This window comes from Lontra canadensis, unplaced genomic scaffold, assembly GCF_010015895.1.
Source record: "Lontra canadensis isolate GAN:19392208 unplaced genomic scaffold, GSC_riverotter_1.0 scaffold30, whole genome shotgun sequence".
NCBI lineage: Eukaryota > Metazoa > Chordata > Mammalia > Carnivora > Mustelidae > Lontra > Lontra canadensis.
Genome location: NW_022631024.1, coordinates 18,249,053 through 18,276,868, shown reverse-complemented (window position 1 = coordinate 18,276,868; position 27,816 = coordinate 18,249,053). Strand labels below are relative to the sequence as shown.

Below are 27,816 nucleotides of genomic sequence, written 5' to 3'. Positions count from 1 at the left end.
GGCTGCAGGCTGTTTGGCAACGGAAATCAGCGGGTTGGGCGTGGCCTGGACGCCGAGGGCCAGGGGCAGCTGTGACGGGGGAGGGGATGGAAATTTGGTGTAGGCAGGGAGGGAGGTCCCCACGGCCTTAACCTTAACGCGTTGCTCCTGGAGAAGAAGGGCGGCCCGGCAGGGGTGTCTCCTCCCGACAGGTGGTAGAGTCAAGAACAGAAAGCTCTAGAGCCAGGTCCCCAGGGAAGACCAGAGAGGAGGCTCCTGGGGGAGGTGGGTGTTGGGACCAGAGGGACACGGGTGTGGTCCCTGCTTGGCCGCCTCTTGCCCAGACAGAAGAGGCCCATCTCTGACCAAAAGTGGGCCTCCATCAGGGAGATGGAGCCCGGAAAGAGAAGCATGGTTCGTGCTCTGTGTTTTCATTTCAGACAGTAAAGCCTCCTCCAGCCCAAAGACGGCGTGGCCCTGGGCTGGAGCGCGGCAGGGGGAAGGCCCAGCCTGGGTGGGGGGATGCTTCGTGTCTAGAAACAGCAAGCGTCCAGTTAATTGGTCGATCAAGGGAGAAATCTGCTTACAAAACACGGCTCGCTGGCGGCCACCAGGCTGGCGGCCTGTGTCTGAGACGGAGCGGGCACGGACAGGAGCCGCTGGAGTCCCTCTGCCCCCGAGGGAGGGGAGCGGGGTTGGGCGCTCCGCAGAAAGGAGCCCTCCTTTGAGGTCTCATCCTGTCCCCTGCGGGCGCCCGTGGCACCTGCTTTCCTGCCGAGGTGCTGGGCTCTGGGAGAGGAGGGGAGGGTCGCCTCGGGCCCCCCAGCCAGGGCCAGCACTGTTTCCCACACCCCTTGCGTCCGGAGTTCGGTGGAGCCGGGGGCCTCGGTCAGAACTGGCCGTGGTCCACCTCATCCAGCCAGGAGGCGGGGCTGGCAGGGAAGTCGGGGTAGCCCCCGCTGCTCCCTGTGGACAGGTCGGAGCTGGGTCCGTTTCCCGCTAGCACCCTCATGGGCGGGGGCCCACCTGGGGCCCCCGCGGGCACCAGGCCCAAGCTGGCATCCGGGTATACTAAGCCAGAGAGAAGGGGCTGGGGGCCAGGGAGGCTCTGCAGGGCAGCTGGTGATGGAGGGACACCATAGGGGCTGCCGGGGCGCAGCTCGCGGTACTGCTCCGGGCCGGCCAGGCTTCCGTGCTCCAGTGGGAAGCTGCCTGGGGCTCCCACAGGCCTGCCCAAGGCCGGGGTGGACTCCCCCAGGCTTCCGTAGAGGCCATTGGCAGGGCCCATTTCGGCCACGGCTGGCTCATCTGCAATGGAAACAGACGGCGATGCTCAGGGCCCGCCCCTCCTCTGGGGGACTCGTGGCCAGCCTGCATCGGCCAGCCCAAGCCTCTGCGGCTCTCAGAACTTAGGCCTCCCTCTGCCTCCGTGCTTGTCGCCTTTGTTCATCTCAGTCCCACCTGGTGTCTTGGGGGGATCCCCTTGCGGGATCCGGGCGAGGAACAGGCCAGCCAGGGCCCAGGGTGACGGGATAATCTGCAAGGCTGCCTGGAGAAGGGCGGCCCCACGCCCATTTTGCAGATGACTTAATTGAGGCTCTGAGTGGCAGAGCGAGTGGCCTAAGGTCACCATGCAGCCAGAGAGGATCTCTTGCACAAACTGTCTGTGGATGGGCATTAAGGGGTAAGTATGGGGTCACTCACAGATGGGATAAGATGATTAGATCCCACAGAGACAGGTGGATCGCCCCCCAACTCCAAACCCCCCAACTCCAAACAGCAGAGAGTTTTTTGTCACTCACCCCGAAACCACAGCCCACTTTCCTGAAAATCATTGTGAGGACCAGGAGCCACAGAAATGGTCGGACCCCTTCCCCAGAGAAAGCCTGCTGAGAGTCACGTGGGTCTTGGGGGCTGTTCCCCACCAGGGGGACAGCTGAGCGCCCCATGGGCCAAACCGCAGGGCTTGGGGACAGGAGACCAGAGTCTGTGAACGCTTTTAAAAGGCCAGGGCAGCCCCTGACTGGGAAATTCCCGTTTGCAGGCTCCCGGGGACCGCAAGGCGCGGGAGCTGCGGGCCTCCCGAGTGGCGCCCTGGGGGCGAGGCGGCCCGCCGTACCCGTGAACGAGACGTCGGCGTCGCTGTCCTGCCCCTCCTCCTGCACGCTGTCCTTGTCCGACTTGGGGCCGCCGCGGGCACGCTTCATGCTGCGGAAGTACTGGCCCCAGCGCTGCCGGCCCGCGTCCTTCTTGAGCCGCTTCTCCTTGGCGCGGCGGTTCTGGAACCACACCTGCGGCGGGGCGAGCGGCGGAGGGCGGGTGAGCGGGGCGCGGGGCGCGGGGCGCGGGGCGCGGGCGCGGGGCGCGGGCGCTGACCTGCACTACGCGCATGTCCAGGCCGGTCTCCGACGAGAGCTGCTCGCGCACGTGGCGCGCGGGCTTGGGCGACGTGTTGTAGGCGCTCTTCAGCGTCTCCAGCTGCTTGGCCGTGATGGTCGTGCGTGGCCGCTTGGCCGTGGCCTCGGCCTCTGCGCCGCGAGGGATGGAGTGAGGCTGGGCCCCTCCGCCCCCCACCCGGCCGGGGCGCGGGGACACCGCAGTAAAGGCGGAGGGGCGGCTGCCCTTTTCCCCTCCCGCCTCCGCCCGGGTTCCCCTTTGTTCCAAAGCTGTGGGTAGGGACGGATCTTCACGGTCAAGGGTTTGGGGCGAAAATCCACACATTTCAGACCGAACTCCCTGCGCCCCCGAGGGTGGGAGGAGGCCGCTAAGGCCCTGGAGCCAGGCTTCCTCGGAGCCGGTGGATCGTCCCTACCTGGGCGGGCCCCCACCCCTCCTGGCGGGGGGTGGGGAGGCGCTTAAGTTTGCGCCCCCGAGGGAGCTGCGGCGGGCGCTGGGCGTGGGGATCCCTCCGCGCCCCTAACAGACGGACCCCAGCCCCATTTTGCAGACGGGGAAAGGAGGTGGGTGGACCCTCCCACTGACCGCGCTGCTTGGCCGTCTCATAATCCGCCTTGCACACGAGTCGGCTGTCTTCCATGAGGTAGAACTCGTCCCCCGTGGCCAGCTGCCGCTTGCACACGACGCAGGCGAAACAGTGCAGGTGGTACACGAAGTCCTGGGCGCGGCGCACCACCTGCGTGGGCGGGATGCCCAGCTGGCACGCGGCGCACTTGGTTCCGAATCGCCTGCGGGACGCACAGGGCGCGGCTCAGCGCAGCGTCCGCGGCTCCTTCGCCGGGAGCGGGTTGGAGAACGAGGAGCGGGAAGCCGCCCAGGGCGGTTCAGGAGGGAGGCTCACCCGGGCCCTGCCCCTAGTCGTCGGCCCGGCAGCCCCCACAGAGCCGCACAGAATACGGAGAAGGGAACCAGAGGCCCCGGGGAAGAGCCTCGCCGCCCTGACCTCCGTGTCCCAGTGGGGAAGCGGGATCCATAGGGCAGTTCCGTTAGACCCCAGAGGCCTGTGCTCGAAAAGCACCCCCTCCCCAGCACTGAAGACAAAAACAAGACCGAAATCAAGACGGAGTAAATCCAATCAAGTTCTGTAAACTTGGGGTCGTCTTTTTGAATGACTGTGTTTCTATGATTTGCAAAATTAATTACTTGGAGAGAACTGAGTTGCCCAGCCAGCCAGGCCCAGTGGCCTGTGGAGATTCCCCACCCGCACCCTGGCCTGGGTAAGAGGAGGGGCCCGCCTTGCAGGAGCAGACTGCACCCCTGCCCTCCCGCACAAGCCCGCGGCCACGCTCACTTGAAGAAGTCGTCCTTGCAGTAGACGTTCTCCCCGCGGCTGAAGCAGCGCTCGGCCAGGGGCGCGTGGCAGTCAGTACACTTCAAACACTTGCTGTGCCAGTGGCGGTCCAGTGCCTTGAGGATGAAGCGGTCCAGGATGTGCTGGTCGCAGCCTGCACACAGCGGGATTTCTGCAGGCCAAGGAGCCACCGAGGTCAGAGGCACCGCACGGAGTGGGAGCACTGGAGTCCCCTTCCTAGTCCAGCCCGCGGGGCCCGGGGCTGCCACAGGAGACCCCCTTCCCCGCACACCCCCTTGGTTCCCGGGTGTAGGGAGTGCATGACAACCAGGTCTGCAGCCTGGCCCACAGTTAAAATTTGGGAAAACTGAAATAGGTTTAGAAATGTGCCCGTGAGCAGGAAGGGGCCCCGGCCATTCCATTCGGCCAGATACCATCAACTGCAAAATGTTCCCAGCGACCACCAAGGGTGCACATTGAGCTCAAATGAAAACCCCACCACAGGAGCTGTCTAGCAGGAGGTAAGGTGCTCGTGGTCCCGGGGTGCGTACCGCCCAATCCCCATCGCTATTTTGTGCAATTAAGTATCCTTGCAGCTGGAGGTCCCTTGTTGAAGCCTGGCCACCCAACCCTGCTCAGGCACCAAGGTAGAAACTGGTGTCCTCCCCATCTCTGGGAGCCCTCGCAGGTCCTTGTACACGGACTGGACAACTGGATCGCTGTCACCATACTCAAGTGTCGGTGCCTGACATGAGTTACTTGACACTCGGCTCTGCCACCGTGTGACTGCAGGCCTCTGGGGAAACAAGGCTGGGGAAACTCGAGGGGTGGTCTGCGGGAGCCACTGGCCCATGTGGGGCTTTGCAGGGTGCTCACAGGGTGAACCTCCTTGTTGGTTTAGAAAAGTCTTCTGGAGAGGAAAGAACCAGCAGCAGGAGCTGGAGCCTGCGCAGACGTTGCACCCACCTGGCCATGCTCCCCTCCCCGGCCAGAGACCCCTCCGGCTCCAGGTCAGCCGGCAGTGGGTGGGAGGACCAGAGAAGGGCCTCCCTGCGTCCCAGGCTGAAAGCACCCTGATCGACTGACCTCCCTCGCCCAGCAGCAGGAAACTCGCTGAGGATGCGGTCCCGCATCGGACCAAACTGCGGCCCCAGCGCCAGTGGAGCGTGGGGAGGTGCCCTGCTCCGGGGGTTGGGGTGGGCGGGGGGCCCTCGCTGGCGGCGCCGGCAGAAGGGCGAGCGCAGCCGGCCTAGATCTGGTGGCTAGACAGGCCAGCGAGCGCGGATTCAGCACCGTGGCCGGGACAGCGCCGGGCCGAGCTGCCCTTCGCCCCGCGTCCGGCAAAAGCTGCTCCCACTGGGCCCCTGTTGCTCCCCGACGCGCCCTGCGACCCGGGCCTTACGCTGCATGGTGGCTCCAGCCTCGGCGGGGTCTCCTACCCTCAGCAATGGTAGGGCGCAGTGGAGCCTCGCGCCCGCCCGCCCGCTCAGGGCCAGCTCTCCTGAGCGATCGCGTTGGGAGTGTGCCTCCCCTCTCTCCCTCTCCCTCCACCTCCCACCCCTTTCTCCCAGCCCCTGCGGCCAACCCCTCCCAGGAACCGTTGGATAAATAAATAAATAAATAAATAAGTAGGGGACGAAAGAGACCCCACAGCTGGATGTAAGCTCTTTCCCACCTGCTGGGTCCCTGACACTCCCCACGCGGCCAGGCCCGCCTCTGTCTCCATCCTGTGGTCCCGCAGGCGACGAAGCCTGGGAGAAGGACTGGCGATTGCCCTTCTCCAGAGCCAAAGCGTGGGAGGGAGCCGCGGGGGCAGGACTGGTGCGGCAGGAGCTGGGGTCTTTCCTCCGGAAGGGTCCTGAGGACCAGCCTGGGAGCCGCTGATGAGCAGGTCCGTGTGGGGCAGACAAGGAGACCTCAACTAGGGACATCTGCCAGCGGGCTCCAGCTACACACGCCGGCCCTGCCTCTGACTCTCTTCCCCCGAAAGTGTGGACTATCTGGGTGCCGTCAGCCCTGTCGGGCATCTTCTTGTCCAGTGGTCACCGGCTCGCACGGTTGCTCTCCACATGCTCTCCGGATAAGGGAGAGGCTTTCCTAAATCGGTCCTGGGACCCCAAGTACTCTCTGGCCTGGGCTGTTGGGCGCTGCGACCGCGCAACCGACAGCACGGCTCCAGGGGCCCCGACGCGCTAACTCGCTACTGAGGCGCCCGGTTGGGGACGTGCTGGGGCCCTTGCCTCCACGCCCGCCCGGGTCCCCCGTCTCCCGCCCTCTGTGTGGCCAAGCCCGGAAAGGAGCGAGGACCTCCGGGTCTCCCCGTGCAGCCGCTCAAGCCCGGGCACCCACCTCGGCGCAGGTCCTCCCTCCGCGCCAGAAGCGCCAGCAGCAGGTCGCCGCCCGCCGACTCGCGGCCCGGGCCCAGCTCCCCGCGCGCCTCCATGGGTCCCGTCGCCTGGCGCCGCGGCTCTCCGGCCCCGAACTTTCCCGCGGCCCGGGGAGGCCACGGCTTCCGGGGCCCCAGGCCGGTGTCCGAGCTATTCCCCGCGCTGCTGGGCGCTGCGCCCGCGGGCCGCCCTGGGGCCCGGAGCCTCAGGCCGCGCGGAGGGCGGAGCGGCGGGAGGCGGGGCCGCGGCGCGGGGCGGGGCCGGGGGTCGCTGAGACGCGCCGCGGGCGTCCGCTGGCTACGCGCGTCTTTGCGAGGGGACTCGGGGTGCCCAGACGCCACCCGAGTAGCCGGCCCGAGGAGGGCGGGGACAGTCAGGGGAGGAGCCGGGCCAGGGCTGCCCGCGGGAGCTCACCCGGGCCCCGAAGCTTCCTGCCCCGCGCTGCGGGCCGCGGGCGGAGGCCTGGGCTCCAGGCGTGCTCGAGTGCGGGAAGGCTGAGGGTCCCGGGAGGACCGTTCGGGAGGGAGCCGCGTCCCACCGCCGCTTGAGAGCCGGGTCTGGGAGGCTTGGTGACAACGTCTGGTCCGCAAGAACGCGACCCGGGACCCAGAGAGGGTGAGTGTGGCGCCCAAAGGCTCAAAGCAAAGCCACCAGGAGCCAGACACGACCTTAGACCTCCCAGCTGTGACCAGCTTCTGGGCCCCACCCTGGGAACTGCCACCAGAATGGGCACAGAGAGGGGCGATTCTCGGCAGGTACACCCGGTGTCCTCCGCCCAGTCATTGGCCAGGACTCAGGTCAGGAAGGACAGAGCTGGGGGAGTTGGAGGTCCGTCCTCACTTCCCTCCACACACCAGCTTGCACAGAAGGCAGTCCCACACCTGATCTTCCGGCATTTTGTCCCCAATCCAAAGGGTAAGCCTGTAGGAACCCACCCATGCTTGTATAGAGAGAGATGCACCCCCCACCCAGGGCAGCTGCTCCTGCCCAGAGGACACCTCGTCCCCAATAATTAGGAAACAGCAGTGTGGGGGTCATTGCAGCATGGGGCATGGTGAGGGCAGGGGCCTCAGGCAGTGATGGGGGTGAGCAGATTTCTGCCAGCCTCCCCATCTCTCCACCTGGGAGAGTCCCGTGGTATAGGACAGTCTTCGCCCTGCTCCGTATCCTGGCCTCCGGTCACCTCGTCTGTGCGTTTTACTAAGGAGGCAAGCCTGGAAGGATGTGGGCAGGAAAAGCACAGTGCCCTCCCAGATCCCCAGGGTCAGCCCCACGGATCTGAGCAAAGGCTCATACCACCAGCACTGCACACTTCCCTGTGCAAGACACTGTTACCAGAGGACAGGGCCAGGGTGCACAAGCCGGTGAGCCGGGTGCTGGGCGCACTGGGATGTTGGCCGTGGAGTGTCAGCTGCTGCAGAGCCCTGCCTAGAGGGACCATGTGTGGTTTGAGGGGGGAAGGGGCAGGTGGGTAGCGGGTCCAGTAGGCGGCCACCCCACATGCTCTGCATCTGGTTGGCCTGCCAACAATGCCTCCATTATTTTCCAACGTCCATGGTGATCGAGTGGTCCTTGGGAGGGCAATTTAGGTGGGAGACCCAGCCCAGGGGTCCCAGTTCTGCACTGTGGGGCAGTGTGGGAGAGCTGAGGGGTGTGGGGTCTCTGGAGGAAACTGATGTCTCCACTCTGCCCTATCCCTTCCCCTCAGCAGTTCCTGCAAGGCCCCTTCTGTTCTCAGGGTCCTCCACAACAGCCCATGGCCTCTGGAGCCACCGCAGCGAACTCCAGACCCTCTGCCCACGGGATCTGCCAGACTTGCATCCCCTCGCCACTGTTCCCATCTCTCATGGGTGCTGCCTCCCCCCCCACACACCGTGATTTCTCCAGAATTTCTTCTTCTCTGCTGTGTCTGGGTCCCTTTCTCCCCACCATCCCTCTGCCACTCTGCTGTCCTAGTCATTTCTCCCATTGGGGTCATCTTGCCTGGGCTGGAGGCCGAGGGGCTCGCAGGGGCCCTTACCCCGAGTCCTACCAAAGCTGCAGGCAGCAGCGGCCATGGAGGCCTGTTGCCGATCTCGGTCTCCACTGAGCTCGGTTTCTAGCAGCATGACGAATGCCAGGCCGGAGACGGGAGTCCAAGTGGTCCAGGCTGCCCCTCTCCTTCCTCCTCTGCGACCCTGGGAGGGCTCAGAACTCCCCAAGGCCCAGATGACTCGGGACCGCGACCCGATGGGCGCAGCTCGGGCAGCGGGAGCCTCGGGCCTGGGCGCTGTCCACGGTGCTGAATGAGCAGACCAGCCGCCCACCTCCCCAGGGCCCCGTCCCCCACTCCTCCCCACCTTCCCTGACCACGCCCACCACTCTGTTCCCCTAGCTCCCCTCCCCACCATCCCACCTCCCTAAGTCTGCCGTCGCTGTGCCTGCCTCCCCCTGCCCCGCCCACCTCCCCATCTCCCAAGGCCCCTTGTCCCCCACCCCCTCTCCGCCTCCACCAAACCCTGCCAGCCACTCTGTTCCCCCATCCTGCTTCCCCACCACCCTACCTCCCTAGGTCTGCAATCCCCTCACCTGCCTCCCCCAGCAAACCCACCACTGCCTGCCTTCCTCCCAGCTCCCTCCTCACTTTCCCCACCTCCCTTGGTTTCCAGTCTCTCCACCAAGCACCTGCCAGATTCCCCCTACCGACTTCCCCTTCTTAGGCCCTTGTCCGTACCCTCCCACCCCCAGCCCCTCAGCCAGCCTCACCCCACCTTTCCTCCCATCGCCAGGGGCAGCCAGTTCTGCCCAGAGCCTTGGTCCGGGCTTGGGAATTGGAAGCAAGTGGGGGGGGGGGGCTCCACCTTGCCCTACAGGTCAGTGTCCAGGACTCTGCCGCTTCAGCCCCACCGGCCTCCAGCCCCAGCCCCCATGCCTCTCTGGCTCTAGGTGTGGCCCGGCACACAAGGCTGCTGCTGTCCTGAGGGACCTGTTGCCCATACAACCTTCCCCAGGTCTGCAGCAGCTCACCCTGTGCCCACAGGGCAGCTGAGGAGGGGCACAGGGGCGCCCCCAGCAGGAACCGCTCAGGACACAAGAGCTGGGAGGGGTTACCAGACGGCGAACCCTTGCCAACACAGCACCACACAGACCCGGAATGGCAGAATGGTCTGTGCCCTGCCTGGAGGGCACACAGGGGCTCCCTCTCTGAGGGAAGGGGTTACCTATAGCTAGCACACAGCCTGGCTCGGAAGGTGGATCCACGGGAATCACCTCCAGCAGGTCCCTCAGAAGCCACCATGCCCAGAGTGCCCGCCCCCCGCCCCGCCCCGCCCCCAGCAAAACAAAACAAAACAAAGGTAGAAGCAGATGGAATCCATAGTTCAGAACCCGAGGCAGCAAACAGGTGTTGGGGGTAAAGCCCTGGCTAGAGGCCGTGCTGGGGCGTGCAGGTGGGGCGTCAGTGGGGCGGCCGAGGAGAGCCGTGTCCAGCACTGGCTGGGCCGGGGCTCCAGTCACCAGGGCGCCCCTGGTGCATCATGAAGTCACAGGACTCCCACGTATCCATCCCTGCTGCGTCCCATCGATCTACCGTGTGACATGCGTGAAGGCTGTGGTCCTGTGGCTGGTCCCCAACTACATCAGCCCTGAGAAGATAATCTATAATTGATCTTCCATCTTTCACTTTCCACCCAAGTCCTGGGCTGTCTTCCGAAACCAGAGGCTCAATACAAGGAACCCCAGGGTTTCAGACGCCCAGTCCGCAAACTCCGGAAGGGAAGGAGGGGTCCGTTCTGTGCCCCCACCTATCCCCGCCAGAACAAGCTCACATTTTCGAAAGAATTACAGTCCTTCCAAACGTCAGATTTATTTTAAAATGTGCACATTATAGTTCACTTAAATACAAAATGTTTATTTTTCTTACAGGTAAGAAATTTCAGATGTTGCCACATCAATTAGCTTCTTTTTAATCAAAATCCTTCCATCAAAAATAAATACACATTTAAATTACCGAACTATTCTATTCATTAATCTAAATGCTTACAACTTTAGAAAATAGACCTTAAACCTTGCCCAAAGTTAATGTCCAATTCCTAGCAGGCCACGTGAGGCATGCGGCCACGTCCACACCCACACACCAGACACATGTCCCATGGCCGCCTTGGCACACCACCTGCCCCCGACTGCTCAGGGTCTGGGGGAAACCCGGCCCCTCAGGGAGACGCACACTTGTCCCTCAAATAACGGAGACCTCCAACTGCAACGTTACCACGAACCCCGAGAGGCCATCCCTGGCTTTTGTGGCGGTCGTGGCCTTGGCGTCTTGCACCTTCATCCCAGACCACGCCGCGTGCGGAGATGTACTTTGGGGAGGAAACACACTGGACGTGAACCAGAAGGTAGTTTCATTTGTGGTGCTGAGCACCCCCCTGTGGATTCTGTGGGTGGATCCGGCCATTTTCCAGGTTCCAGGTCTTCAGTAACCGGGGGTACAGCCACCGCCGGAGCATACGAGGTGAGCACACGGGCTTCCAGGGGCGACGCACAGCCCGACGGGAAGAAACCTCTGGAGAAGCCACGGAAGCCAAGCAGCTGAGGAAGCTGCAGACGGAGCCCCATCCCCCGTCCCTCATCTGTATGTCCCTGTCCCCTGCCCCATCCCACACCCCGCCCCCAGTCCCCTGCCCTCATCCCCCCTTTCCCTTTTCCCTACCACATCCCTATCCGGTTCCCCTGTCCCCCCACCCTGTCCTCACCCCATCCCTCATTCCCTGTGCTCTAGTCCCCCATTCTCTGTCCTCCATCCTGTCCTGCCCCCATCCCATGCCCATCCCATTCCATCCCTCACCCCCGTCCCCTGCCACCCCATCCCCCAGCCAGTCCCTGTCCCCCATCCCATCCCCCGTCCCCCTGCAGGAACTCAAGCTCCTGACAGCTCGCCTGCTGCCCCCCCAAGACACACCCCTGGTCAGTCCCTGGTCAGCAGGCGTTAGTTCGGGATCACAGCGGGTGCTGGGCGAAGTGGAGAAGACGGTCGTACCGTCCTAGTGACAGGAGTGGACGGACGCAGCTATACTTGTGGACAAAGCGACGTCATAAAGCATCTCCACGAAAAGGCAGCGCCTGCTCATTTTGTCTGTTTACATCTCCAGGAGCAAATTCACCTCTAAGTGATTTGGGTTTTACACACAGTGTGTGAAAAATCATTAAATGGTAAAAAATCAATCACCAAAGCCTGGGGGACTGGGGTCCTGGGCCAGGACCTTTTGTAAAACAGCTTCTGGGAAATGAGATTTGGGGTTCAGCCTTAAAGGTTCTGACGATCGTACACACGTCACCCCCGCCAGGACGAGCTCACCGGGCGCTGCAGCTCCGCGGGGCCCAGGCTGGCCATGTGCAATCGCCCGCCAGCCTCCCGGCGCACAAGGGCTCGGCTGCTCTCGGAATCCCCAGCCAGGCTTGCGGAAGGTGACGTGTGTCTAGAAACTTGGGACGAAGGCAGCTGGGAAAATCTGTCTGTTTGGCCTGGACTCCCCCTTTTCTTAGACCGAGGAGAGTGAAAATACAGAAACATTTTTGCTGTCAGCCTTGTAGAGGCGTCCAGGGAGCACGCCAGGAGGGCACGCGGGCCCACGGCAAACGCCAACGTGCCCACCACTGGAAGTAAAACCAGGTCTCGCTGTTAATAAAATCCCTGATCTCCTATGAAAGCTGCAGGTGGCCTGGTGGGGCTGTTTCCCCAAAGGCGCTTCTGTGGTCCCGCTCAGTTCCTACACGGACGGCCGGTGATGTCTGACCTTCCACCGCTTGGACCGCACTCGGAAAAAAAAGTACATCACCATCAGGAACAAGGAAGAGGCCACGTAGAGCACGACGCAGAGGCTCATGTCCAGGCCAGAGAAGCCCATCCCCAGGAAGGGCACAGCCACCTCCGCCTCCCTGCGGCCCTCAGCTCCGCGCGCGCTCCGCAGTCTCCCGTCCAGGCCGAGCTGCGAGCCGTCCGACAGGCGGGGTCTGGGAGGCAGCACGCTGGGTGGACGGAGACTCTCGGTGCGCTGGTCTCTCCGAGGCTTCCCTGAGGAGGCGAGGCCTTTCTCCTGCTCCCCGCCCTGGTGTGGGCCGCGTCCTTCGCTGGTGTCCCCCAGGTCTGCCGCATACGTGTCCACGAGATTGTCACCGCTGTAGTGCTGCTTCAAGAACAGAAGCACCTGGCCCTTGTTCCAGCTGTGCACGCCCTTGATCTCCTCGTGGCAGGCTGGGCAGAGATCCGGGGTGGGCCACGGAACCTTTGGAAACTTGGGGTCCTCACTTAGATGGCCTGGGACGGGGAGGGAGAGCAACGGTGAAGGGATCTCTGGTGACCCAACTGCTCGATGTCCCGCAGACGCCTCCCCTGTCCACCCACCTGCACCGTGACCTCCCAGTGCTCCTGGCCTCACACCCATCACTCCTGCACAGATGCCCGTCCCCCAAACCCCCCACACAAATGGCGTTTCCCCCCCGGAACCTCTGGCAGGGCCTCGTGGCCACAGCAAGGGAAGGGTCCTCGCTTGGACGGTGCCATCCACCTGGCCAGACCCCGCTCCCGCCTGCAGCTACTCTGCCTCCCCGTGACCCCGAGGCCCCTGCTCATGCCCCGTCTCTGCTTGTCCTCTCCCCTCTTAAGGTGCATCTGAGGTCCACGGCCACACAGACCCCCGGAGTCCCTGCCCCTGGACACAGGCTGCCCAGACCATTCCACAGCACTTCAGGCACGTGTGGGCCCTCCCAGACCCCCAAATCCCGTCAGGACCTCTAAACCCATCCTGGGAGCGAGACCTGCTGTGGGAACCCGCGCAAAGCCGGCCGCCCGTCCTGCTCCCAGGGGCGGCAACACAGCACTGTCCTGCACCCGCTGACCACACCGCGCGGGGTCGACTCGGCCGGCAGGACCGCTCCTCGCAGGAACCGTGACCCCCAGCACTCCGACGGCTGGGTGCACGCCAACTCAGACGCAGAGCGCCCCAGGTTTAAAGTCACGCTACGTCCTGCTCCACATCCGCTCACAAGGCGGTTCAGCCACGGTCCGTCCACGGAGGCCACGGCTGAGACTCCTCCTGTCCTCGGTGAGTGCGTTCCCTCCTCCGGCTGATGGAGCCCACGGAGCAGCAGCCTGACCTCACTTCCCTTCCCCCTTCCCTTCCGTCTGGGTGAGCGACACCCTGCCGGACCCTGCAGCTCTGGCTCCCGGCCACGCAGATATGAGGACCACGAGGTGCGCCACACTGTGCCCCTCGGCTCCCAGAGTCCCCTGACCCAACGTGGGGTGCCCTGCCACCCCAAAAGTGCTTCCGTGAGTAGGCGTGGACAAAATCACATCTACTGGGTATGACCCAATGGAGACGCTCTCCTCCCGCCTGTGAGCACAGAGCCGGGAGGCAGGGGCCGGCGCCACAGGCCCAGGCATCACCCACCAGGGTCTGCGCCGGGCATGAGGCAGAGGCGCCCACGAGGAGACCACGGAGAAGCTGCCGGGGCCTGGTGTCACACGCCACACACACAGTGAGGCCCAGGGCCGGTCTCTGAGGCCTCCAAGGAGTCTGGGCCTCCATGCAGAGGCCAGAAGTGGGCCTGGGGGGACATAGGGGGACGCAGAATTGAAGCAGGGACACGACGACTTGGGCTGCGGAAAGCCCCTTTCTGCTGCAGCGCAAGCACATGGGGGGCACACGGGGCTCCTGGACTGGGGCTGCCCGGGACAACTCCCCCGGGCTGGAGTGCGGTGGGGGCAGGGGGGCCGCACACCCGGAGGTGGAGGGTCCCAGAACTAGAGCCGCGGTGGAAGCGTACAGCCGTGGATGGACCCCCGGCAAGCGATGGTTTCACGGCCTTGCGGGCTGAGCCACGGCAGCTCTGAGAGCAAAGAAAAACCAATTCTCTTTAGTGCTTCGGTCGTAGCGTTTCCTGACAGTGGATTAAATAAAAACCAATAATTTAGTGGTTTTTTCTACTCATCTCTATTAAGACTTATCCGTCAGCAGAATTATTTTTAAGCCTAATTTCAATCTGCCGGTGATTTGGGGGCAGAGTCTGAATTAACCGGGAGGCGACACACGTGCCGCATTCACACAAGCCGCCTTGGCGGTGTGCTTCGCTGAGAGCAGACCGCGGCGCGGCCAACGGCTTTCTGGACAGCGGTTCGACCCTCTGCCGCCCACTGTCCGCGGGGCCTGCCATGCTCCCCGAGGGGGAAGAGTGGGGAAAGGTGGGGACGCCGGCGGCCTGGGGTGGCTGCGTTCTCGGCTGTCCTCCGGGAAGCCACCCGTCTACACAGCCTCGCTCTGACGGCCGTCTGTGTACACGGCCTCACCCCCACTGCGGCGGCCCCTCTGGCCCCGGGCCTGGCCGCCCCAGGGTAGCTTCTGCTCACCTGCCAGACGACTGTTGACTAGGTTGTGAGTCTCCCACAGCCAGAGAATCGCTCCGTCTGGGGTTTTCACCGTGCCCACGGACTCCTCAGCCACCGCCTCGAAGTGCTCGCTGCACGCCTTACAGCCGAAGAAGGTGCGCACGTACCTCCGGATGGTCTGCAGCACGGCCTGGGGGTCATCCTCCAGACCTGCGGGGGGTAGGGGCGGGGGACAGAGAGCGTCGGCACTACAGGAGTGTGTCCACAGGCCCCAGGGCTCGGGCTGGCGTCAGGAGCCAGGAACGGGCCCCGTGCCTGCCCCAGGGCCTGTGGGACGGCCCTGCTTGTCTGTGCGGGAAGGACACAGGGAGAAAGCAGCACCTCCTGGACGCCTGCCACGTCCAGAAGGGGTGGCTCGTGTCCCCTGGAGAGCAGATCCATAGCCCGTGTCCAGCGCAGCACACGCTCCAGGGCATGTACCACAGCTGGGAAAACCAGCTTGAGGCTGCGACGTACGAGGGCTCCCTCCAGGTCACGAGAGGGCAGCAGGATGCGAGGACCTGTCCCCTCTCAAGAGGCTGACCCTGTCCACGAGCGGCAATGCCACATGGACTGTGTGCCCCAGGTGTGGGCGCAGGTGCCGCTGGGACACGGTGTGTAAAGACACTGTGAACTCGGAACATGACCGTCCGAGGACACAGCCCCCAACGGCAGAGGGAAGCAGCCACAGTCTCACTAAAATGAGGACCCCTGAGAACAGCAAACAGAGAGGCAGTCACGGGGCTGGCGCCGGCGGCTCCCTTCAGACAGCTAATGCGGGGGACTGAGCCAGTGAGCGAGATGCCGTGAGATTAAAGCAGATTAAATGTCAGCATTAAAAGAAACGCAGGAAAATAATTGGGGGGAAAAAAAAGATGTGCTTTTGAGACAGAATCCATCTTAATCGAGAGCAAGCCCTCCTGTGATCCCCTCCTTCCCCACTGTGTGTGGTTCTGCTCACGGAGGGCCAGCACCCACCCCCGTCGTGGACCCGGGCAGGCCTCCCCAGGAGCAGCAGAAGCCCCGGCCGAGCGGATGGCCACCGTCTCCTCAGCTCGGCGCGTCTCCGAGGGCGGCGTGGGCCTGTGTGCACGCGGTGAGGACACGTTGCCAGCCGGCCCTCCCGAGGCTCGGCTCCCAGCCCTCCTCTCCCCGCCACCAGCTGCCACGCGTCCCCGGGTAATCCTCCTCTTGTCGCCCCAGCAAACCACTGCGGCCCGGATGCCCTAATCTTCAGAGAGGACAAGAGCCATAAAGCCCTACCTGTGGGGGATTAGAGGACGCGGCGGTTTAGTCGATGGGGTTTAAACACGCACTAAGGAGAGGAAAAACCTTCCAAGACCTAATCCGGCCGTGTCCATCTGACCCAGTTCTCTGGGCACGAGCTGCGCTCCTTGATGTGGCTCCAGCCTGCATCCCGGAGAGCTTCCCGACGGCGTGCCCTGCTGCTGGGCTGCCATCCTGCCCGGCGCTGTGAGCTCCCGCAGAGCGGAGAGTGCCCCCTGCCAGGTCCCCAGGACATGGCCGTCCGCATCACCGCAAGGACAGCCGGGCTGCTGACGGTTCCCACACACAGCCCGTCCCCTGTAGCGACTTCACGGACTCCCCAGCACCGGGGAGCCGCTCTACCCCACCACGGACCCGGGTTGGGTGAGGCCCGTGCGAGCAACGGGCCGTGCCACAAGACGCCCTGTACCGTCCAGCCCAGCCCCAAGGTCCTTCCCAAGCCCCGGGCCGTGGGGAGCTGGGGTGACCCGCACGGATTCCTGAGCACATAGAGCTACGGTTTTCTCAAGCCCCAGCGTTTGGTCCTCTTCCTTCTGGAGCAGGACGTACCGCACGCTTCAGTCTTTCTGGACAGACATCGGGGAGGGAGGGAGCCCCCACCTTCACTCGGCAGAGCAGCGTCCGCAGTTGCCCGGTCCAAGCGCAGACTGGAGGCAGGTGGTCGGGCACCTGGGGGCTCCGTCGGCAAAGCGTCTGCCTTCGGCTCAGGTCATGACCCCAGGGTCCTGGGATCGAGCCCCATGGCCACGGCTGGGCTCCCTGCTCAGCGGGGAGCCTGCTTCTCCCTCTCCCACTCCCCGGCTTGTGTGTGCCGCCCCCCGGGTCAAGTACGTATGTAGAATCTTTAGGAGAATAAACAATAAATGAAAGGTGATGCGCCTTTAGCGGCCAGAGGCCAGCGGCCAGCTTCACAGGGGAAGCGCGCACGGCGGAGCCCGGAGCAGGAAAGCTCCTGCACGTCTTCGCTGCTGCGCGGGCCACAAGTGCCAACAGCTCCGCTTTAGTGACCACCCGGACGAACGCTATTAACACCGACCTAACCTCTTGTGGCTTTTAACCTCTCCGCGTGGGCGGCCTCTGCGACGGCCCAGGGCTGCAGCTCCCACACGCTCGGTGGGCCCGGCCCTCCCCGGGCAGGCCGGACTGGCTGCGCACTGCTAACCGGGCCCACAGCAGAAGTGACCGGCTGCGCACCGAGTACACGCCGACTGGCCTGCAGAGCCGGCTGCCATGTGGCAAGGAACTGGGAGCGCTGCCGGCCGACCGCCAGCAAGGCCCCGAGTCCTGCCACCGCCCCACGAGCAAGCAGGGGAGGGGCTCCACCCAGGGCAGACTCCTGATGACACCCCGGTGCCAGCTGACACTGGGCCCGCAGGTTCGCCAGACGCCAGCAGCCGGGGGCCCAGGCCCAGCGCCATCGGAGTCCCTGGCCCACAGACACTCCCGCAGAAAGCTAAGCTGCTGGTTTGTTTCGCGGCCACACGCACCAAGCAGACAAGTCTGAACGTGCTTCACTCGGTCATGTTTTTGCGAGAAAGGAGTTCCTGGCCGGTGTGCCCTCATTCTGTGACGCTGTCCCCACAGGTCAGCCGCGCACAGGCTCGTGAGTTCTGGAGGACCCGGCGCCCGCGCAGGCAAGACGCTCCCCTCCACGCTCCTTAGCCTGCGTCCCCCCCCCCGGCCGGGCAGCCCTGGGGACATGTTCCCTCACACACCGTTGCTCACGACCCCAAAAGGCCCAGCACGGCGAACGTGGCAGGTAGGCTTGGCGTGCCCTGGGCCCGCGCGGGGACAGCCCGTACCTGTGCCATCCAGCGCCTCTGGGCGGGCCCCGGCTTCGACAGTCAGAGTGTGGAACAACTGCCAGAGAGAGCACGTGTAGCCCCTGAGCTCCGGCCGGCTTCCTTGACATCCAACCCACGTTACGTGATTAGTAAGGAAGATTCCAGAGATCTGGGGGCAGGGAGAGAATGAGATAACTGAAGTATTAAAGCCGTTGGCGAGCGTCCTCCGGCTTGAGCGGGCGCTGGTTGCGCCTGGTGTTGATGCGCCAGAATCGTGTCAACCGCACGTCTCCTTACGCGTGTATTTAACTTCAACACGAACAAGCGAGACAGCAGAACCTCTATTCCACCAACGGGGTTCGCAAACTAGGGGGCGGAGCCTGTGCCTTTCCTTCCCCCACAGGGACGGGCAGGTTCGTGGTATCGGATCAACGCAGCTTCAGGAAAGCGTCAAGGGCTCCCGGCCTCGTGCGTTAGAGCCACTTAACCCAGCCCCACCACCCACTGGGGCAGGGTGAGCGGAAACCACCCAGCGGCCCAGCGGTTCTCAGCCAGAGCAGGTGTGGCCCACGGCGGCATCGGTGGAGCGCCGAGACCCTAACAGCCCAGGGCCCACGTGCCCGCAGCCAAGTAGGGGCTTCTCATGCCAAGTCCACAGCCCCGGCCTGCGTCTCCCGGCAGGCCGGCTGGCACAGGGCTTGTCCACGGGGCCTGAAGCACGTGGCTCCCACGGGGACATGCATGCAGACAGACCCTGTAGCCGAGGAGCCTGTGGGGGCCTCCAGGTTAGGGGGAGGCCAGGGGGAGGTCAAGGCCGGCATCCAGCACGTCTCTGTGCTGCCGGACAGCGCGGCGCCTGTGAGCACCCGACGCGTGGCTCGCGCGGGCTTGCATCCTGCCCCGGGTCGCATCCTGACTGGAAGGCTTCCGAGAGCTGGGGTAGGAGGGAGAAGAACTGGCCCGGGGGCGCTCCGGTGGGGCCTCCCTGAGTCTCACTGAGCCCAGGATTTTATCAGCCTCTTGCATGTAAGACTGAGGCGTTTACCACAAATACAAGTAACACAATAGGCCGAGCACCCACTGTCCGCTGTGTCACAGCACGCCTCCCGTGGCCTCCCTCCATGTCAAAGCACGCCTCCCGTGGCCTCGGCCGACCACGCCACAGGCAGAGGTGGCGTGCGCAAAGCGCGTCCCAGGAACAGGGACAGTGGGACCTGTGAGGCACAGCTGGGGGGACGTGGCCGGGCCCCTGGGCAGGGAGGGAGAGCAGGAGGACGTGGACAGGCGGGGCGTGGGCTCACCCGCATCTTGTTGTTGACCAGGTCGAGGACAGCGTTGTAGGGGATCCTGTCCAGGGGAAGGCTGGCTAACCACTCCTGCAGCGTCTCCAGCAGCTTCCTGACTGGCGCCCGGCCGGGGAACAGCTGTGAAAGGAAGGACCGTACTTAAAAGACGGTTCGGGGAAGACGCCGCCCATGGCACAGCCGTCCCTGGGGACCTAGGCCAGGTCGGGTCTGCCGGACACAGACCCACCAGTCTGCTGGGAGAGGTCCCAGGGCTCTCCCCTAGTACTGGGGTGGGGTGGGGGGGTCTGTCCGGAGCACAGAGTAGGGGGACGGAGGAGCCGCAGGCGGGTCCCCGGCTCTCATAGCCGCCTGAGCCTCGCCCACCAGCTCGGAGCCCCAGCTGGCAACTGCTTCACGGTGACAGACGACATGGCCACAACCTGCCTCTTGCATCATGTGGCGGAGGGCCCTGCGGCCCTTTCTGGAAGCACCACGACTGACTTATCCGGCCCCGAGCTAACACACGCAGGGCCGCTGCGGCACTCCGTGCTCCCTCCGCCTGCCCCCCTGCCGTCTGACTGCAGAACCACGTGGAAGAGGCGCATCCCACAGGGGCTCTCATCCCAGAGGGTTCGCTGTGCTGGTTAACGAAGTGTCTGTGCCGGCCACGCAGCCGCGGCCCCTCGCGCTCAGAGCAGCACCGGCTCCGCAACCGGCGGGCGCAGCCCTTCCCCGAGCACCTGACACGCCGTCCAGAGCTCAGAGACGGCGAGGCCCCCTGCCCCGGGGCCAGCACAGCTCACGGCTGCAGAACCATTTCCTCCGCGCGTTGCAATGTGCTGCTAGCGACACGCCGGCCTCTAGCTTCCAGGTCCAGCCAAGCTTCAGAAAGAAAAACGGATGGTCACCCCGACCACAGAGCTGCACGCCTGAGGCAGAGGACGAGGCGGCAGAGGAGAGAGGACCGCGGGGCTCTGGGCCGGGACCGGTACCGTGGGCCACACACCTGCCTATACAACCTTTCTTCACTGGAACACGTCATGGGACTCACTACTCCTGGGGCTGTGAGTCTGGCCTCCTTCCTTCTCTTTCCGAAGTCATGGGACACAAGTGTGCGACACACCGTGGAAGTGCTGAAGGGGAATTACTGTACCAAGCCCCTTACCTGCCGCGAGAGAAGCCCCTTATCTATTTTTAAATCATCACCATGCCCAGTGTGGGGCCTGAATCCCCAACCCCGAAATCCAGAGCTGCAGAGCCATCGACAGAGCCAGCCGGGTGCCCCGAGGGAAATCCTTCCGAGCAAAGCTTCCCTCTTAGAGACAACAGGCATGACTGTGATGCCAGACACGGGGCAGAGGGCTCTGTCCTCAGGCCACTGTGTCCGAGGCCTTCCCCGACGTGAGAGCGCAGAGGGGCCCCAGGCACTCCTTGGGGAAGAGGGATGACCTCCTGCTTCCCGCTGCTCTGGCCCAAGGAGAACAGGCCTTGGGTTCTTGGCCCGGGAGCTAAGGGCTCCCGGCAGAAAGGTGACCCGACAGCCACAGCTCCCGACTGACGCCAAGCCGCCCACGCACCCTCTCCACTCCGCCCACCAGTGAAGGTGGGGTGCTGCCACCCCCGCACCCGGCCCACTGGACACACCCTGCACAGGCAGGGCTGCTGGGCGGCCTCCTCCTGCCCTCTGCCTGCCGAGCTTCCCTGCCCACACGTCCCCAGCCCCGCCCTGACACCTCGTCTGGTCACCGGCAAGCAGCGACCTGGCCTCCGCCACATGGCCGGGGCTCAGAACTGCCGAGTGCTGAGCAGGGGCAGAGCCAGCGCAGGCCCGTGCCACTGGAGACAGAGCAGTCCTCCAACGGAGGCCGGCTGCGCTCCCCGCCACGCCCCCGGGTGCCCTCCTGAGCCCCCCCGCGGCCCAGGTGAGACGCAGCGCACCCTGGCGAGGACGGCGACGAAGTCCTTGAGTGTCCGCAGCTCGGCCCCCGCGAGAGACTTGTGGGCGGCCAGCTCTACCCTCAGGAGGTGGTGCAGCCCCGACTCCAGGTCCGCCGTGTAGAGCTTCCCCCTGAGAGCAAACACCGCAAGGCCTGTGAGCCCCTTCGTCGCCTGAGCGCGCCCTCCCCCTGCGCCCGCCCCAAGGGACCCCCGCGCCCCCGCAGCGGCAGGGGTGAGTGAGTGAAGCCCACGGCTCAGGGCTGCGCGGGCACCCGTGCACGCAGCCTCGCCCGGGCCAGCTCAGGCCTGAGGGTACCTGCCTGTCAAAATCTCTCCAAACCACGACTTCGGGATTCTCTTCCTTGCTGGGTTTTTCAGGCAATGAAAGCAATTTTTTCCTCACATCCGGCAACGACTTCAAATAAGAGGAAAAAAACGATCGGAGGGGCCTCCCGCTGCGAGAAAGGGGCCAGGTGTGGGCGCGGGCCAGGGCGCCTCCAGGGGCCTGGCCCCCTCCGCAGGTGTCGGAGCACGCGCCGGTCACCCAGGCACCCGGGTTCCCCGAGCGAGAGGAGCCCTCCCTCCGCAACGGACGGAGCCTGTCCGGACCCCCCAGCCCACCCACGCTCTGGGCCTCCATTGCAGGCGCTGTGGGCGGCAGGGCAGGATGCTGGCAGCGCGGGCATCAGCGGGCCGGCCCCCCCGACCTGGGAGGTTAAGACAGAGCCACAAATCACCGAGCTGTAGCCACGATGAGGACCAGTAACAGGTTTCCTCAGCTGCGGCTTCTGGCATGCCCAAGGCCTCTGCCGGTACCCTGCCAGCTGCAAGTGGGGCGTCGGACAGTCAGGGCTGCGGGGACATCCGGGGACCGGGGGGCCCTCGCCTGGGCGGGGAGGAGCTCGTACTCGGAGGGTATGTGAAGGCGATTCCCGAGCCCCTGCAAAGGAGCTCAGGGCTCATCAATGACATTCATGGCTCCTTCTGACTCCAATATCCGCGTCACTTCATGTGGAGAAGTGCTACCAACAGGGCTTTTGATGTAGAACAAACATTGTTCTTCAAAATGGCATTCTGCTCAGGGACACTGTCGGGGATAGTTCCTGCTGCAGACGTGGCGCTGGCACCCTCTGCTGCGGGGCCAGCCCCAGGGGGCCGGGCTGGGATGAGCCCGCTCGCAGAGGACGGCAGGAATGACCCAATCCACGGAGGCGGCCCCGCCCACCCTGACTTCCGCTTCTTAAGGACCGGGGGCGCATCTGAGGCTCTGGGGGGGCTGCTTCCCAGACGAGCCAGGAGCCCAGGGATGGAGGAAGCGCGTCCTGGTGGGCCGTGTCCCAGCGCACTGAGACGCTCCAACAGTGGCCGAGTCATGGCTGGCTATGTGGGCACCTCCAAGCCAGGGGCTGGGCGTGCAACCCCCAGGGCAGGCGGGCCTCCTGGCCCCAGGACCCCGTCTCACCCTCCCACCTGTGGCCCTTCCCACCCTGCTTCAGGCTGTTCACTTTCTAGTGGCACTCGGGGCGTGCAGATGGCGTCCAGGCGGGTTCCGTGCTCGTAACTGTGACGAGGCGCGTGGCGTCTAGCCCAGAGGCGCTCTTGGAGGGGTCCCCAGATCCTACCAGGGGTCGCAACACTCCTGAAGCCAGACGGCACTTACACGTTAATTAATCCACGCGTCCCATTTGGGTAAATCAAGTAACAGGAGGGAAGGGACGAGACACCGAGTTTCTCCAGGAAGCCCGTCTCTGCACTCAGCACTCTCTTCACCACAATGTTCTCGTACGGAAGCAGGTCTAAGATCACCTGTGGATGGACAAAGCAATGTCACCTTCCCTGGGGGGCCGCGTCTCAGGAAACGTTACCTTGACCGATCACAAAGCAGCGTGAGCATGAAAACCACCAACGGTGTCATCTGGACGAAGCCCGTCCTTCCCTCCCCCGTCCAGCCTTGCTTAGGCTGAAGGCACAGGGACAGGGACGGAGCAGCAAAAGGACCACAGCAGCAAAACCGTAGGAGCTGGAACAGCTTGAGAGATGACCCCCGAGCCTGGCGCGCCACCAATGCGATCAGGTGTGGAACCCACACCTGTCAACTCCTTTCAGCCAAAGGGTACGCGTGTCCCAAGCGGGGCCGTTGCCGGAAGTGCGCACCACGCTCTCCACGCCGGCCCCACTGCAGAGTGCCCTCCGGGAATGGCCGCAGCCACCCGCCCTGGGGAGCAGCCCCCGCCCGGCATCCCTGCATGCGGGAAAGGAGGGCCGCCCGAGGACACAAGTGCACAGCAGGGAGAGGCAGCTTTGGGACAGCACGGGGGGTGCCAGGTGAGAATGCTGGTCCTGCTGCTGGTGGCTCCTCCTAGCCTGCCCGCCGCCCGGGGAGTTCCGGTCAGCCACAGAGATGGCGGGACGATGTCGCCGGAACCCGGAGGCGGAGGCACAGGCACAGTGCGGTGTTCAGACTGCGGACACTCGTAGCCTCCGCGTGAGCGCGCACTGACGAGCGCGCCTGCCAGGAGCACATGGTGTCCCGCCTTCCCTCCCAGAGCTCCCGGAGGCAGGCAGCACGGTGAGCGGGAGGAGGAGGAAGGCGCTGGGCACAAGCAGGAGAGCCCCAGCAGCCAGCCGCTCCCTCCGCCCTCTGAGGACCTCCCATCCTCCACGCTGGAGTCTGGCACCAGAGGCGGAGGCTTCAGACCCCACGTACGGAAAGAGAACAGAAGAAAGTTCCACTGTAGAAACGACGTTTTATATCATCTTGGACCTGGTGGAAAAGTTAAGTGTTTCCAACACAGCCAAGAAAAAATTCTAATGGAGATGTCTGTGAGTAAGAAATAAAGAGCCTCGAGGGAAGAGGCAGGGCGCCCGGAAATCTGGGTCTGGGGGGCCCCGCTTGGGCCCCCGCTTCGCCGTCGAGGCCCCTTCTCACAGTGTTTTCTGCGAACCAGCCAATCCGCTGAGCGACACCACAACGTCCCAAGAATTAACGGGAGCGAGATGCGGGAAGGCCACAGGCAGGAGGAAGAGGTCGTTACCGTGGGGAAAGGAATTGCGGCACGCTCACAGAGAGACGGGGACAGACACGGACACGGTACCTCACGGCCGACATAGGAGCCGTGGCTCTCAAACAGGACGGCCACGTAATGGCCACCACGAGTGTCCACAAGGGAAAGGACGTCGCTGGGCCTTTGAGAGAAACAAAGAGGCTTTCAGTGCTTCCAAGAGCAGCGGGCTGGCCCTCCCGTGCAGCACCCACACACTTCATGCAAATCCGTGTTCACGAAATTCGGCTCCAGTCCCAACACTCCCCTCGACACGCAAGTACGCACGGAATGGGGTCCAATGGCGGGCAAGCAGGTGGCCTGTCTCCATCTGTGTGGTTCTGCAGGAAGTCGACCATCGTCCGCCTCACCGTCTGCAGCTCTCGGTCGGGCCCTGCGGGAGGCATGCCACTGTCACCACGTGGAATGCCACTGCCCCAGGGCCCCAGATGGCACCGCATGGACACGGGCGGGATGCACCGATGGTCGTCGACAGACCACGGTGGGTGCACAGGACAGAGCATACGGTGACTGGTCTGGAACCAAACGGGCACCAGGGGCCAATATCACACACAGGGCGTGGAGACGGAGTGTTCAGAACACGCCCGGTGACCCTGCTGGAGACCCACCGTCCCCGGGAGCCTGACCTGGGCACTGGCTCCCGGTCGGGGGGGAGGGGGTGTCCCTCATACAATTCACTAGGCAAGCACGTGGTTCATGAACTTCTCCAAATAGTTTTTGAGTAAGGAGTTTACTTAAAAAGATTTCACTGTCAAATTTAACAAGGGAGGCAAAACCTGGAATAAAAAATTGTTGCCGAAACTATGATACTGCTTGAGCCGTCTGAGGACAGGTGGTCAGAGGTGCCGACGCAGATTCGCTGACGCTGGCGTGGAGGCCCACGGACCCCGTCCCACGGGCTCCCTGCTCTCCTGAAATCACCTTCGCTTGAACGGGTTTATGAGGCGACTCTGACAACAAAATATAAAACTCGTCCTTACCTTTAAAATTTTCTCCAGTTGTAAAGTCCTTTGTAAACGCCTTGAAATACTAAGAGAAAAAACACAGAACAAGTAATAAACAACCAGACCTGGTGTCTGCATATTTAATCTCGTTTTTTTAAAAGATTTTTTAAAAATTTATTTGACAGAGATCACAAGCAGGCAGAGAGGCAGGCAGAGAGAGAGGAGGAAGCAGGTTCCCCGCTGAGCAGAGAGCCTGACGTGGGGCTCGATCCCAGGACCCTGAGATCATGACCTGAGCTGAAGGCAGACGCTTAACCTGCTGAGCCCGAGGCACCCCTGTGCAAATGTTTAATCTTGAAGCAAGAAAATGACCATCGTCTTAAAAGAGCTTGAGTTAATCTGCTCCAGCAAGTTCCTGTTAACTGAGAAGGAGCCGCACGTTTCCATGCACGCCGGCAGCCATCCGTGTTTCCAGGCAGACGCGTCGGGGCTCCGTGATGTACACTCTCTGACCCAGCAGGGCCAGAAGCCAGGCCGTGCAGCCAGCGCTTTCCCTGACTCCCAGCACCAACGTGCATCCCACTGGCCGGCTCCGACCTTCATGGCGGGTGACAGATGCCACAGGACATCTCGGGGCAGAAGAAAAGAAACTCTTCAAGTTAAAAACCTTCTTCGCTAGAAGAGATGCGGAAGAGGGTGAGAACTGCAAACCGGGGGAAGAGCCTCTCCGTTCTCGCAATTGAAAGAAAGGTCAGCGTCGAGAACGTGCCCAGGACTCCTGCCGATCAGTCACAAAAGCTGCACACGGAAGGAGCAGCTGCAGGACACAGCGCCCGTGAACAGAGGACGCAGCAGCGGTCACACAGGGAGGCGTTCTCAGGACTCCGGAGCCACCGCCGAGGGTGAGGGAGCTCTCGGCAGCCCTGTTCAGCGCGAGACCGAAGGCCTGGGGCTCACAGCCAGCACAGCACCCTGCGTGTGCAGCTAAAACACAATCAAACTCACACAGGGAAGGCGAGGGTGAGGCCGCGAAGCTCTGGAGGAGCGTCCCTAGGGGCGGAGGCACGGCTACCACTGAGCCCAGCCACGGGAGCTGCAGGACAGCACCGGGCCCCAGGCCACACGGAGCACAGGGTTTTGGGGCTGGAAGACTGAGGGCCTCCAAGCTTCCTCAGAGGCCGCATGTTTTCTGGGATGTAAATACCGTCCCGATGCACCCATGCTCCCAAGCGGGACTGCAGCGCGCACACACGTGCACATGGCCCCTGCACGTGCACCTTCGGAACCTTCTCAACAGATCTGTTTACTCTCGGCCTCCCCGTGGAAGAAAAGGGTAAAATCGGGGCACCTGGGTGGCTCAGTCATTAAGCCTCTGTCTTCGGCTCAGGTCATATCCCAGGGTCCTGGGATCGAGCCCCACATTGGGCTCCCTGCTCAGCGGGGAGCCTGCTTCTCCCTCTCCCGCTCCCCCTGTTTGGGTTCCCTCTCTCGCTGTGTCTGTCAAATAAATAAAATCTTAAAAAAAAGAACACAGTAAAACCTGCCTGTAGGGCCACCTGAAAGCCACCTGCCAGTGTTGCTCTGACAACATGACCCACCACATACATGGTGCGCCGGAGGGCCCCGAGCCTGACACGGGCCACACGGGCAGAGAAGCAGGGAGGACAGACCTGACCTGGGGAGCCCACAGCGGCTCCTTAGCATGGCCATGCCCACCGGGTCTGTGGGCTGCAGACCCCACCCTCCTCTGCTACTGCTACAGCCCCCCACAACACATACAGCCTGAGAGGGTGGAACGCCAGGGGTGACCCTGTGCAAACGAGTTCCTGCCAAGTCCCAAGTGACACCCCCCCACATGCCGGGTGCAGGAGTTACACACGCAGTCGATCTCGTGGGCAGGTGCCCCTCGGGCGGAGCGGGAGGAGGGCCAGGGTGGGAGAAGCGCTGGCCGCGGGACAGGCAGGGTGCTCACCCGGAAGGTGGGGTAGAAGTGGATGTCATAGGCTCGGCACACCTCGTAGTTCTCCTCCTCCCCGCAGTCCAGAGCGGCAACGCGGATGGCAGCAGACCAGTCTGAAAAGCAGGAGCGTGACCTTCAGTGTGGGTGTGCGCCCGCATCCACACGGCCCACTGGCCCACGCCCCACCTCAGGTCCTGGATCTAGCCCTCACGCGCCCAGAGCATTCCTGCGTCAGGCTGGAGGGGAGAACACAGCCTCCCCGGGCTGCAGGGCTCTCCCATCGCGGACAACACAGCCAACGGACTTCTGCCCAGTGTGCAAGCCGCCCCGCTCCCACCCGAGCACGGCTCTGCCGGACGGAAGCTGGCGGGTGCTGGCCTTCCCCAGGGGCCGCCGAGAGCGCCTGCAGGCGGAGAGGCCCGGCCGCGCGTGCTTAGCGACGACACTCCCGGGCACTCGTGCAAATGAGAACCTGTGGCCGCGGCGTCTGAGCCACGTTCTTTCTGGGAAGCGACTTCTACTTCCCGTGGACGCCTCCCCCAGACCCTCGAAAGCTGGCGCCGGTCCTAAGAGTAGAACAGGTGCAGTTTTACACATATATTTTGCTTATCTTTAAAGACTTTCTCATGGGAATGTTGCCACATGTGAGTACCACAAGGTCTCCGGCTAGGCGGCCCCCTCCCTCCAAACACGCTTCCACTCAACAGCCCCGCCACCCGGTCACACCCAGCAGTGGCCGCGGTCACACTGAGTCTCTCTCACACACACACTCTCTCTCGCTCTCTCCCACCTCAGGATTCAACCTCTCCTTAAGTTTCACTGGTCAGGAGGCTGTGACTGACTGTGTGTCTTTCCATCTACAGCCCTGTGCCCCACGCACTTCCTGTCGAAGACCTCGGGTCCCCCCAACATCAGGGCTGGGCTGACCGCACGTCTCTGCTTATCTCCCAGAGCCCGCGTGCACCTGCGTGGAGACTCGAGTCTGAGCCTCTGGGGAGATGGCTTCCCAGCTGGCCCTGTGGGTGGGTGACCTCTGG

General features: G+C 63.6%; 2 protein-coding genes across 2 annotated transcripts in view; both read right to left on the bottom strand.

Moving 5' to 3' along the window:
- Window positions 1-838: 838 nt before the first annotated feature.
- LHX3 (LIM homeobox 3) lies at window positions 839-8,222 on the bottom strand. Its single transcript, XM_032866402.1, has 11 exons — window positions 8,147-8,222; window positions 7,450-7,542; window positions 6,529-6,693; window positions 6,077-6,421; window positions 5,419-5,585; window positions 4,814-4,989; window positions 3,728-3,964; window positions 2,962-3,164; window positions 2,356-2,507; window positions 2,099-2,270; window positions 839-1,287 (listed from the first exon to the last, which is right to left on the bottom strand). Exons 1-11 carry the CDS (start codon window positions 8,220-8,222, stop codon window positions 869-871), a joined length of 2,205 nt encoding a protein of 734 aa, XP_032722293.1. The 3' UTR covers window positions 839-868.
- Window positions 8,223-11,751: 3,529 nt separating this feature from the next.
- Window positions 11,752-27,816, bottom strand: part of QSOX2 (quiescin sulfhydryl oxidase 2) — a 32,149-nt gene continuing 16,084 nt past the window's right edge. The window contains exons 6-16 of the mRNA XM_032866401.1: window positions 26,792-26,892; window positions 24,856-24,904; window positions 24,143-24,248; window positions 23,909-23,999; window positions 22,474-22,619; window positions 21,134-21,268; window positions 20,814-20,943; window positions 18,891-19,013; window positions 17,608-17,758; window positions 14,501-14,689; window positions 11,752-12,409 (exon numbers count right to left, since the gene is read on the bottom strand). Coding sequence (XP_032722292.1) covers window positions 11,862-12,409; window positions 14,501-14,689; window positions 17,608-17,758; window positions 18,891-19,013; window positions 20,814-20,943; window positions 21,134-21,268; window positions 22,474-22,619; window positions 23,909-23,999; window positions 24,143-24,248; window positions 24,856-24,904; window positions 26,792-26,892 — 1,769 coding nt within the window. The 3' untranslated portion in view covers window positions 11,752-11,861. The remainder of the gene's footprint in view (window positions 12,410-14,500; window positions 14,690-17,607; window positions 17,759-18,890; window positions 19,014-20,813; window positions 20,944-21,133; window positions 21,269-22,473; window positions 22,620-23,908; window positions 24,000-24,142; window positions 24,249-24,855; window positions 24,905-26,791; window positions 26,893-27,816) is intronic.